This window comes from Heterodontus francisci, chromosome 24, assembly GCF_036365525.1.
Source record: "Heterodontus francisci isolate sHetFra1 chromosome 24, sHetFra1.hap1, whole genome shotgun sequence".
NCBI lineage: Eukaryota > Metazoa > Chordata > Chondrichthyes > Heterodontiformes > Heterodontidae > Heterodontus > Heterodontus francisci.
Window position 1 is genome coordinate 77,583,046 of NC_090394.1, and position 12,080 is coordinate 77,595,125.

Here is a 12,080-nt window from a genome sequence, read left to right on the forward strand (position 1 = left end):
CACCACCACCTTCTCAAGGGCAATTAGGGATGGACAATAAATGCTGGCATAGCCAGTGACGCCCACAGCCCATGAAAGAATTTTTAAAAATGGGCTAGGAATCTATAGAATGTCAATGTAGACAGGAATGTATAGAAAAGAGAGGGAGTCCTGAATCAACATTACAGAGTAAGCGAGGAATCTATAGGATGCACAGCCTGTTGTTCATGTTTGGGACATCAAACCAGTCAGGAGCTTGCAGGAGGCAAGGCTGAACTGCCTCACTCAGTGCTGCCAGTTATAGGATATTCTCAGGCTTTACAATCACATCAACAATTGTCACAGTGAATACATATTTCAAGTTTCACACAGGTAATCCGGGACTAACCTTGTAAAACCTTTGTTTTTTGTACATTATATATTCTCTTGGGTTCAGTGTCACTCTTTTACATGCTGGCTTCACATCCCCTACAATCTGCAGCTTTTTCTACTCAACATCTGGGAAAATGAGTGTAACCCAGGATCATACTCCATAGATACAGTGTAGCTCACTCTGTCTGAGAGAGTGTCTGCCCCAGTGGACCCATCTAACCATCAATCATAGTCACCTCCTTGACTGGAACACCTCACCTAGGATATGGGAGATTGCAATTGATAATTCTGTGTTTATCACAATGGCATGAAAACACTGTACGAAACAATGACCTCTCGATAGTGCAGCCCTGTCACTGTGCGACTGACTGACCCCTCGATAGTGCGGCCCTGTCACTGTGCGACTGACTGACCCCTCGATAGTGTGGCCCTGTCACTGTGTGACTGACTGACCCCTCGATAGTACGGCCCTGTCACTGTGCGACTGACTGACCCCTCGATAGTGCGGCCCTGTCACTGTGCGACTGACTGACCCCTCGATAGTGCGGCCCTGTCACTGTGCGACTGACTGACCCCTCGATAGTGCGGCCCTGTCACTGTGCGACTGACTGACCCCTCGATAGTGCGGCCCTGTCACTGTGCGACTGACTGACCCCTCGATAGTGCGGCCCTGTCACTGTGCGACTGACTGACCCCTCGATAGTGCGGCCCTGTCACTGTGCGACTGACTGACCCCTCGATAGTGCGGCCCTGTCACTGTGCGACTGACTGACCCCTCGATAGTGCGGCCCTGTCACTGTGCGACTGACTGACCCCTCGATAGTGCGGCCCTGTCACTGTGCGACTGACTGACCCCTCGATAGTGCGGCCCTGTCACTGTGCGACTGACTGACCCCTCGATAGTGCGGCCCTGTCACTGTGCGACTGACTGACCCCTCGATAGTGCGGCCCTGTCACTGTGTGACTGACTGACCCCTCGATAGTGCGGCCCTGTCACTTTGTAAATGGTTGAGTAAACTGAATCTGCTTTTTCCTAGTTGAGAAAGGCTCTGCATTCCGATATTGCACTGAAAGAGGTGCCTGGCTGATTGACAATTACACAAAAGAGCCCTGGGTGGATCGTTCAGAGTGTGAAGAAGATAATATGTTTCTACAGCAGCAGGTCAGTGAAGGCTTGGGCCAATTGGGCTGCAGTGTACATCAGTGTGGAATTGATTGGGGTGAGGAATGGGGGGTGGCAAGAGGTACAGTGTGTCTGGGGCAATGTGTGTCTGGGGCAATGTGTGTCTGGGGCAACGTGTGTCTGGGCCGCCCTGTGTCTAGGGCAACGTGTGTCTGGGCCACCCTGTGTCTGGGCTGTCCTGTGTCTGGGCCGCCGTGTGTCTGGGGCACTGGGCGAGGGATACGGTGGACAAAGGGGTGAGTTGGGGATGGGGAAACATTACGGGGGGATTGTCAGACGGCTGCTGCTTCCTCACTGATGTCTCTGTCTCTCTTCAGCTTGTCAAACAGCAGATTCTGAGTGTGTTCCGCTTGGTCTACACAGCCGGTTACACTCTGTCTCTCATCTCACTTCTCGGGGCAAGTCTCACTCTCATCTCATTCAGGTACTTTCACATTTATCTCTGATTGATTTACAGCCTGTGTTTTGTTATCTTTGCACCTCATCTCCCTCATGGTATCGCCTCTGCACATTATCCTTCAGCCCCCTGTGGCACAAAAAGAGGTCTCTTGGCCCATCATGTCTGTGCCGGCTGAAAAACAATCCACCTATTCTAATCTCTCCTTCCAGCATTTGGTCCGTAGCACTGCAGATTACGGGACGTCAGGTGCATATCCAGACTCCTTTTGAATGAGTTGAGGGTTTCCGCCTCAACTACCCTTTCAGGCAGTGAGTTCTAGACCCCCACCACCCTCTGGGTGAATAAGTTTTTCCTCATCTCCCCTCTAATTTTTCTACAAATCACTTTAAATCTTTGCCCCCCAGTCACTACTGGTTGTTGTTTTATAACTGAACCTCCGCCTCATAGCTGAGTGCTCAGTCTCTGTGAAAGTCTACATCACAGCTCCCTGTCAGGGTGCAGTGCCCAGCTCTAACATTCAGCAATCAGCAGCACATTGTACATTTCCGACTCTCCAACCTTTGGACTGTCAACCCAGGAAAAGCACCAGGGCTTTTACCTTTTATCATGGGGCAGCATTCCCCAGGATGTAGGTGACACCTAACCCTGACCCCAAGCAGCCAATTTCCCAACCCCAGATCCCTCTTAAACCTGACCCCAGACAGCCTGTGGAACTGTGTCCCAGGAGAGACGGAGGGATCCCTGATTAAAGCAGACAACACAGGAAGGGGACTGCAAAGTTTTCATCTTTCTTGTTCCTCAGGAAACTTCATTGCACGAGAAACTACATCCACCTGAACCTGTTTGGCTCCTTCATCCTCCGAGCTATTGCGGTGCTGATCAAAGATAGATTTACGGACAACGTACATCCAGGAAATGGCAATGTCAGTGTGGAGCTGCAGACTTCTGACCCACACACGGTGAGGCTGTGGCTTCCCAGCCAGGGCACAGTGACAATAATAATGTTCCCACTTCGGTCTCACCCAGACTCCTGCATTCATTTGCTGAACCCATATCACTGAGTCTGTGAGGGGCGGAAGGAGGGGTTTCATTGGGCAGGTTTAACTAACAGACAACTTATTCTCAGTGAGTTCTCTGTCACTGCCCAGAAAGAATCTTTGGGAGAAAACTTGATTGTGGTTATGTTTCTGCTGGTGATGTATTTAATTACAGTGCTGTTGAAAGGAGAAGTGGACATTTATACAAGGGTCACTATCCAGAACTTCTTGAAGCAGTGGAGTGTATGTTCATTGCCTGTTCTGTTACTTTTGGTCAGCTGTCCTAATATATCCTTATGTAGATTTCTGATGTGGATTGAATGTTTTACTATGTAGAAAGTGCTGAATAAATGTGTTGTTGGGGTTACTCTCGGGTGTGTGATGTCATTCTCGGGTGTGTGTGATGTCACTCTCGGGTGTGTGCTGTCACTCTCAGGTGTGTGATGTCACTCTCAGATGTGTGATGTCACTCAGGTGTGTGATGTCACTCTCAGGTGTGTGGTGTCACTCTCGGGTGTGTGATGTCATTCTCGGGTGTGTGTGATGTCACTCTCGGGAGTGTGCTGTCACTCTCAGGTGTGTGATGTCACTCTCAGATGTGTGATGTCACTCAGGTGTGTGATGTCACTCTCAGGTGTGTGGTGTCACTCTCGGGTGTGTGATGTCATTCTCGGGTGTGTGTGATGTCACTCTCGGGTGTGTGCTGTCACTCTCAGGTGTGTGATGTCACTCTCAGATGTGTGATGTCACTCAGGTGTGTGATGTCACTCTCAGGTGTGTGGTGTCACTCTCGGGTGTGTGCTGTCACTCTCGGGTGTGTGTGATGTCACTCTCGGGTGTGTGCTGTCACTCTCAGGTGTGTGATGTCACTCTCAGATGTGTGATGTCACTCAGGTGTGTGATGTCACTCTCGGGTGTGTGTGATGTCACTCGGGTGTGTGGTGTCACTCTTGGGTGTGTGATGTCACTCTCCGGTGTGTGCTGTGACTCTCGGGTGTGTGATGTCACTCTCAGATGTGTGATGTCACTCAGGTGTGTGCTGTCACTCTCGGGTGTGTGCTGTCACTCTCGGGTGTGTGATGTCACTCTCGGGTGTGTGACGTCACTCGGCTGTGTGACATCACTCTCGGGTGTGTGATTTCACTCTCGGGTGTGTGTGGTGTCACTCTCGGGTGTGTGATGTCACTCTCGGGTGTGTGACGTCACTCTCGGGTGTGTGGTGTCACTCTCGGGTGTGTGATGTCACTCTCGGGTGTGTGATGTCACTCTTGGGTATGTGATGTCACTCTCGGGTGTGTGTGATGTCACTCTCGGGTGTGTGGTGTCACTCTCGGGTATGTGTTGTCACTCTCGGGTGTGTGTGATGTCACTCAGGTGTGTGCTGTCACTCTCGGGTGTGTGCTGTCACTCTCGGGTGTGTGATGTCACTCTCGGGTGTGTGACGTCACTCGGCTGTGTGACGTCACTCTCGGGTGTGTGATTTCACTCTCGGGTGTGTGTGGTGTCACTCTCGGGTGTGTGATGTCACTCTCGGGTGTGTGACGTCACTCTCGGGTGTGTGGTGTCACTCTCGGGTGTGTGTGATGTCACTCTCGGGTGTGTGATGTCACTCTTGGGTATGTGATGTCACTCTCGGGTGTGTGTGATGTCACTCTCGGGTGTGTGGTGTCACTCTTGGGTATGTGATGTCACTCTCGGGTGTGTGTGATGTCACTCTCGGGTGTGTGGTGTCACTCTCGGGTATGTGTTGTCACTCTCGGGTGTGTGTGATGTCACTCAGGTGTGTGCGGTGTCACTCTCGGGTGTGTGCTGTCACTTGGGTATGTGATGTCACTCTCGGGTGTGTATGATGTCACTCTCGGGCGTGTGTGATGTCACTCTCGGGTGTGTGCTGTCACTCTCGGGTGTTTGTGATATCACTCTCGGGTGTGTATGATGTCACTCGCGGGTGTGTGTGATGTCACTCTCGGGTGTGTGCTGTCACTCTCAGGTGTTTGTGATGTCACTCTCAGGTGTGTGTGATGTCACTCTCGGGTATGTGATGTCACTCTCGGGTGTGTGCTGTCACTCTCGGGTATGTGATGTCACTCTCGGATGTGTGTGATGTCACTCTCGGGTGTGTGTGATGCCACTCTCGGGTGTGTGTGATGTCACTCTCGGGTGTGTGTGCTGTCACTCTCGGGTGTGTGATGTCACTCTCGGGTGTGTGTGATGTCACTCCTGGGTGTGTGTGGTGTCACTCTCGGGTGTGTGTGATGTCACTCCTGGATGTGTTTGGTGTCACTCTCGAGTGTGTGTGGTGTCACTCTCGGGTGTGTGTGATGTCACTCGGGTGTGTGATGTCGCTCTCGGGTGTGTGTGATGTCACTCTCGGATGTGTGTGCTGTCACTCTCGAGTGTGTGTGGTGTCACTCTCGGGTGTGTGTGATGTCACTCTCGGGTGTGTGTGATGTCACTCTCTGGTGTGTGTTTGTGATGTGTGGTGAGCTCTAACATTGCCGTTTGATTCCAGGACACAGTGTGGTGCCGCGCTGCACAGGTCTTCCTCCACTACAGTGTGGTCTGCACCTACCACTGGTTGCTGGTTGAGGGCCTCTTCCTCTATGTCCTGCTCATTGTGTCAGTCTTCTCTGAGCAGATGTGTTTACGGGTCTACCTGCTGATTGGCTGGGGTAAGATGGTGGCGAGTGTCAGGTATTCAAATCATTGTATAATGATGTCAATAGTAGAGAGAGCAGATAATTGTTTTTTTATTCATTCATGGGGTGTGGGCGTCGCTGGCCAGGCCAGCATTTGTCCCAAATTACCCTTGAGAAGGTGGTGGTGAGCTGCCTTCTTGAACCGCTGCAGTCCATGTGGGGTAGGTACACTCACAGTGCTGTTAGGAAGGGAGTTCCAGGATGTTGACCCAGTGACAGTGAAGGAACGGCGATATAGTTCCAAGTCAGGATGGTGTCTGACTTGGAGAGGAACTTGCAGGTGGTGGTGTTCCCATGCATTTGCTGCCCTTGTCCTTCTAGTTGGTAGAGGTCGCAGGTTTGGAAGGTGCTGTCTAAGGAGCCTTGGTGCATTGCTGCAGTGCATATTGTAGAAGGTACACACTGCTGCCACTGTGCGTCAGTGGTGAAGGGAGTGAATGTTTGTAGATGGGGTGCCAATGAAGCAGGCTGCTTTGTCCTGGATGGTGTCGAGCTTCTTGAGTGTTGTTGGAGCTGCACCCATCCAGGCAAGTGGAGAGTATTCCATCACACTCATGACTTGTGCCTTGTAGATGGTGGACAGGCTTTGGGGAGTCAGGAGGTGAGTTACTCACCACAGGATTCCTAGCCTCTGACCTGCTTTTGTGTTTATATGGCTACACCAGTTCAATTTCTGGTCAATGGTAGCCCCCAGGATTTTGATAGTGAGGGATACCATTGAATGTCAAGGGGTGATGATTAGATTCTCTCTTGTTGGAGATGGTCATTGCCTGGCACTTGTGTGGCGCGAATGTTACTTGCCACTCATCAGCCCAAGCCTGGATATTGTCCAGGTCTTGCTGCATTTCTACACGGACTGCTTCAGTATCTGAGGAGTCGTGAATGTTGCTGAACATTGTGCAATCATCAGCGAACATCCCCACTTCTGACCTTATGACTGAAGGAATGTCATTGATGAAGCAGCTGAAGATGGTTGAGCCTAGGACACTACCCTGAGGAACTCCTGCAGTGATGTCCTGGAGCTGAGATGATTGACCTCCAACAACCACAACCATCTTCCTTTGCACTAGGTATGACTCCAACCAGTGGAGAGTTTTCCACCGATTCCCATTGACTCCAGATTTGCGAGGGCTCCTTGATACCATACTCGGTCAAATGCTGCCTTGATGTCAAGGGCAGTCACTCTCACCTCCCCAGCTCTCTGAGACTGCACCTTCTAAAGGGTCGAGTCCTGTCAGGGCCCCTGTTGGCCAAGTCCCAAAGGGGCCACTGGCTCAGAGTTAGATTGGACTACTTTAAACGGTGTCCTGGGGCCAATATTTATTCCTCAACCAAGGTCACTTCAACAGATTATCTGGTCATTACCATATTGTTGTTTGTGGGATCTTGCTGTGTGCAAATTAGCTGCTGCGATTCTTACATTACAGCAGTGAGTACACTTCAAAAGTACCTGATTGGCTGTAAAGTACTTTGAGAGGTCCTGAGATCATAAAATGAGCTCTCGAAATGGTATTCTTCCTTTTACTTTGTGGAGTGGAGTGGAGTGGATATGGAGTCTGGCCTGTCTGGGAGGGAGGCAATGTGGAAGATTTGGAGAGATGTTTGAGGACAGGTGATTGAGACGGGATTGTTTTTGGGTTCAGCCGGATCCCGGATTAACAGCTGAGTTTTTTCCGAGGTGTCATCGGGAATTGCGGGTCGGTGTCAGCTGGATATGGGCTGTGTGCAGTTTACTCGGGTCCTTCTCCACAATGATAACTTCTGGGCACTGAGTTAACAGCTCTAAGCCTGTTCTGGATCACCTGCCTGGCTGCTGAATCCCTGCTGATGTGTAACTGCGAGGCTCGGCCGCCTGCAACTGGCAGGACTCGATTTCATCACCCCCTTACCACACTGAGCTGCTTCCCATTCCCTCGCCGCAGCCTGCCGACTCCTCCCTGGGAAACCGTTCCACAAGTACCAGCCTGTACTCCTCCCTCTTGGTCTCTCTTCATGTGTGAGACCTGTCAGGCTGTTTGGCCCTGCAAGGCATCACACCTGAGCCTCATTCTGTCCCCACCTGTGATCTAGGAACAGCTACGAATTCAGCAGGACCACAGTGACACTGCTGAACTCTGGCTGCTTTCTGCATTGCTAACACAGGGATGTTGCAGCAGCCCCATTGTTACCCAGGCAATCAAGTGGGGGACAGTGGGACATGACATTGTTGTTGACATGGTAGCACGTGAAGATGAGCTATCTAAGAGCAATGACAGAAGTCAGTGTCTCCGTCAGTGCTTTTAATTGAATCTCAGACTTGCTGAAAGATTAATGGATGATTAATGTGGTGCAGCATCCTCTGATATGTTTTGCCATTTTTTTAGGTGTCCCCCTGGGATTTGTGTCACCGTGGATTATTGTCAAGTTCTTGCAGGAGAATTCTGGGTAAGGCCAGGCGCTATCGTGATACGGAACAGACGCCCCAAATCCACGCAGCTGTCCTCAGTCACACAACCTGCATCCCAATAAACCCCGTAATGTGACAATTTGTATCATGGGACTTCACTCTCGGCTCTCCCAAGTTCCACAATCCTCTTTTGCTTTTCTAAGTTTTGTTTTTCCATCATGTTTGTCTGTTGATTCCTTTACTCCTGAATTACTCAAACAAGTGTGAGAAGTGTGAGCATAGACAGTGAATGTTATCTGGCTATTTGGCAACAGAGGCATCACAGCTGGGGGTGATGCTAACATCAACAGACAGATACTTACCAGGAGGGGTCACTAGTCAATGGAGAATCCAGCCCCCTCCCTCTGCCCCCTCCCTCTGCCCCCTCCCTCTGCCCCCTCTCTCTGTCCCCTCCCTCTGTTCCCCTGCCCTCACCACCAGCCGCAGCCTCTCTCTAGCTGAGGTGAAAGTCCTGTCCCCACTCACTTCTGCCTCTGTGTGTTCAAATTTCAAATTTAATTTCTGGTTTGATTTTCTAACAGGTGCTGGAGACAAAACACCAACATGTCTTTCTGGTGGATAATCCGAACTCCGCTGTTACTCGTTATCACTGTGAGTGAGGCTCCACTTCCAGTTAAAGCTCGCACCCATACTGAGGCAGAACTCTCACTGTGTGTTATACACAGGTTACAACAACAACTTGTATTTATATAGCACCTTCATCGGAATTAAACCTCCCAAGGCGCATACAGGAGAGTTATCAGACAAAATGACACTGAGCCACATAAGGAGGTATTAGGGCAGATGGTTGATAGAAAGGCGGAGAGGTGCAGGGAGAGTATTGTCAAGCTTGGGCCCCGGCAACTGAAGGCATGACCATGAATGGTGGGGCGATTAAAATCAGGGATGTTCAAGAGACCAGAATTAGAGGAGTGCAGAGATCTCCGAGGTTGAAGGGCTGGAGGAGATTAGAGATAGGGAGGGTCGAGGCCATGGAGGGATTTGAAAACAAGGATGAGAATTTTAAAATCAAGACATTGCTTGACCGGGAGCCAATGTAGGTCAGCAAGCACAGAGTGATAGAGGAATGAGACTTGGTGTGAGTTAAGACACGAGGAGCAGAGTTTTGGATGACTTCAAGTTTATGGAGGGTAGAATGTGGGAGACCAGCCAGAAGTGCGTTGGAATTGTCAAGTTTAGAGGTAACAAAGGCCTGAATAAGGGTTTCAGCAGTAGATGATCTGAGACGGGCGAAGTCGGGCAATGTTACAGAGGTGGAAATAGGTGGTCTTAGTGAAGGTGCGAATATGAGATCGGAAGCTCATCTCGGGGTCAAATGTAACACCAAGGTTGCGAACAGACTGGCTTAATCTCAGACTGTTACCAGGGAGAGGGATGGAGTCCGTGGCTGTGGAACAGAATTTGGAGCGGGGACGGAAAACAATGGCTTCAGTCTCCCGATATTTAACTGGAGGAAATTTCTGCTCATCCATTACTGGATGTCGGATAAGCAGCCTGATAATTTTGCAACAGTGGAGGAGTCGAGAGCAGTGGTGATGAGGTAGAGCTGAGCATCGTCAACATACATGTGAAGACTAATGCTGTGTTTTCAGATGATGTCCCTGAGGGGCAGCATGTAGATAAGAAATTGAAGGGGGCCAAGGATAGATCCTTGGGGAACTCTAGAGGTACCGGTGCAGGAGCAGGAAGAGAAGCCATTTCAGGTGATTCTTGAACTACGATTAGATAGATAAGAATGGAACCAGGTGAGAGCAGGGGGAGGGTGAACAGCCAGTTGTCATTGTGCACATAGGCACTAATGATATAGGTAAAAAACGGGATGAGGTCCTACATGCAGAGTTTAGGGAGTTAGGAGCCAAGTTAAAAAGTAGGACCTCAAAGGTAGTAATCTCAGGATTACTACCAGTGCCACGTGATAGTCAGAGTAAAAATGAAAGAATAGTCAGGATGAATGCGTGGCTTGAGAGATGGTGCAGGAAGGAGGGGTTCAGATTTTTGGGACATTGGGACCGGTTCTGGGGGAGGTGGGACTATTACAAATTGGACGGTCTACACCTGGGCCGGACTGGAACCAATGTCCTTGGGGGTGCTTTTGCTAACGCTGTTGGGGAGGGTTTAAACTAATGTGGCAGGGGGATGGGGACCAAATCAGGAGGTCAGTTGACAGCAAGGAGGTAGTAACTAAAGCCTGTAAGGAACTAGATAATGAAGTCAGTGTGACTAAGGGGAAGAGCAGGCAGGGAGCAGATGATGAATATAAAGGGACTGGTGGTCTGAGGTGCATTTGTTTTAATGCAAGAAGTGTAGTAGGTAAGGCAGATGAACTTAGGGCTTGGATTAGTACCTGGGAGTATGATGTTATTGCTATTACTGAGACTTGGTTGAGGGAAGGGCATGATTGGCAACTAAATATCCCAGGATATCGATGCTTCAGGCGGGATAGAGAGGGAGGTAAAAGGGGTGGAGGAGTTGCATTACTGGTCAAAGAGGATATCACAGCTGTGCTGAAGGAGGGCACTATGGAGGACTCGAGCAGTGAGGCAATATGGACAGAACTCAGAAATAGGAAGGGTGCGGTAACAATGTTGGGGCTGTACTACAGGCCTCCCAACAGCGAGCGTGAGATAGAGGTACAAATATGTAAACAGATTATGGAAAGATGTAGGAGCAACAGGGTGGTGGTGATAGGAGATTTTAATTTTCCCAACATTGACTGGGATTCGCTTAGTGTTAGAGGTCCAGATGGAGCAGAATTTGTAAGGAGCATCCAGGAGGGTTTTCTAGAGCAGTATGTAAATAGTCCAACTCGGGAAGGGGCCATACTGGACCTGGTGTTGGGGAATGAGCCCGGCCAGGTTGTTGAAGTTTCAGTAGGGGACTACTTTGGGAATAGTGATCACAATTCCGTAAGCTTTAGAATACTCATGGACAAAGACGAGAGTGGTCCAAAAGGGGGAGTGCTAAATTGGGGGAAGGCCAACTACACCAAAATTCGGCAGGAGCTGGGAAATGTAGCTTGGGAGCAGCTGTTTGAAGGTAAATCCACATGTGATATGTGGGAGGCTTTTAAAGAGAGGTTGATTAGCGTGCAGGAGAGACATGTTCCTGTGAAAATGAGGGATAGAAATGGCAAGATTAGGGAACCATGGATGACAGGTGAAATTGTGAGACTAGCTAAGAGGAAAAAGGAAGCATACATAAGGTCTAGGCGGCTGATGAAAGACGAAGCTTTGAAAGAATATCGGGAATGTAGGACCAATCTGAAACGAGGAATTAAGAGGGCTAAAAGGGGTCATGAAATATCTTTAGCAAACAGGGTTAAGGAAAATCCCAAAGCCTTTTATTCATATATAAGGAGAAAGAGGGTAACTAGAGAAAGGATTGGCCCACTAAAGGACAAAGGAGGAATGTTATGCTTGGACTCAGAGAAAATGGGTGAGATTCTAAACGAGTACTTTGCATCGGTATTCACCGAGGAGAGGGACATGACGGATGTTGAGGTTAGGAACAGATGTTTGATTACTCTAGGTCAAGTCGGCATAAGGAGGGAGGAAGTGTTGGGTATTCTAAAGGGCATTAAGGTGGACAAGTCCCCAGGTCCGGATGGGATCTATCCCAGGTTACTGAGGGAAGCGAGACAGGAAATAGCTGGGGCCTTAACAGATATCTTTGCAGCATCCTTAAACACGGGTGAGGTCCCGGAGGACTGGAGAATTGCTAATGTTGTCCCCTTGTTTAAGAAGGGTAGCAGGGATAATCCAGGTAATTATAGACCGGTGAGCCTGACGTCAGTGGTAGGGAAGCTGCTGGAGAAGATACTGAGGGATAGGATCTATTCCCATCTGGAAGAAAATGGGCTCATCAGTGATAGGCAACATGGTTTTGTGCAGGGAAGGTCATGTCTTACCAACTTAATAGAATTCTTGGAGGAAGTGACAAAGTTGATTGATGAGGGAAGGGCTGT

The 12,080-nt window shown here is 49.7% G+C and overlaps 1 protein-coding gene across 5 annotated transcripts in view; it reads left to right on the forward strand.

The window, feature by feature from the left end:
• LOC137383575 (glucagon-like peptide 1 receptor) overlaps positions 1 to 12,080 on the forward strand; it is a 37,260-nt gene that overhangs the window by 10,857 nt on the left and 14,323 nt on the right. For all 5 annotated transcript variants that reach the window (XM_068056699.1, XM_068056702.1, XM_068056701.1 and 2 more), the window contains 6 exons: positions 1,389 to 1,513; positions 1,852 to 1,958; positions 2,737 to 2,893; positions 5,484 to 5,643; positions 8,034 to 8,094; positions 8,638 to 8,707. In XM_068056699.1, coding sequence (XP_067912800.1) covers positions 1,389 to 1,513; positions 1,852 to 1,958; positions 2,737 to 2,893; positions 5,484 to 5,643; positions 8,034 to 8,094; positions 8,638 to 8,707 — 680 coding nt within the window. The remainder of the gene's footprint in view (positions 1 to 1,388; positions 1,514 to 1,851; positions 1,959 to 2,736; positions 2,894 to 5,483; positions 5,644 to 8,033; positions 8,095 to 8,637; positions 8,708 to 12,080) is intronic.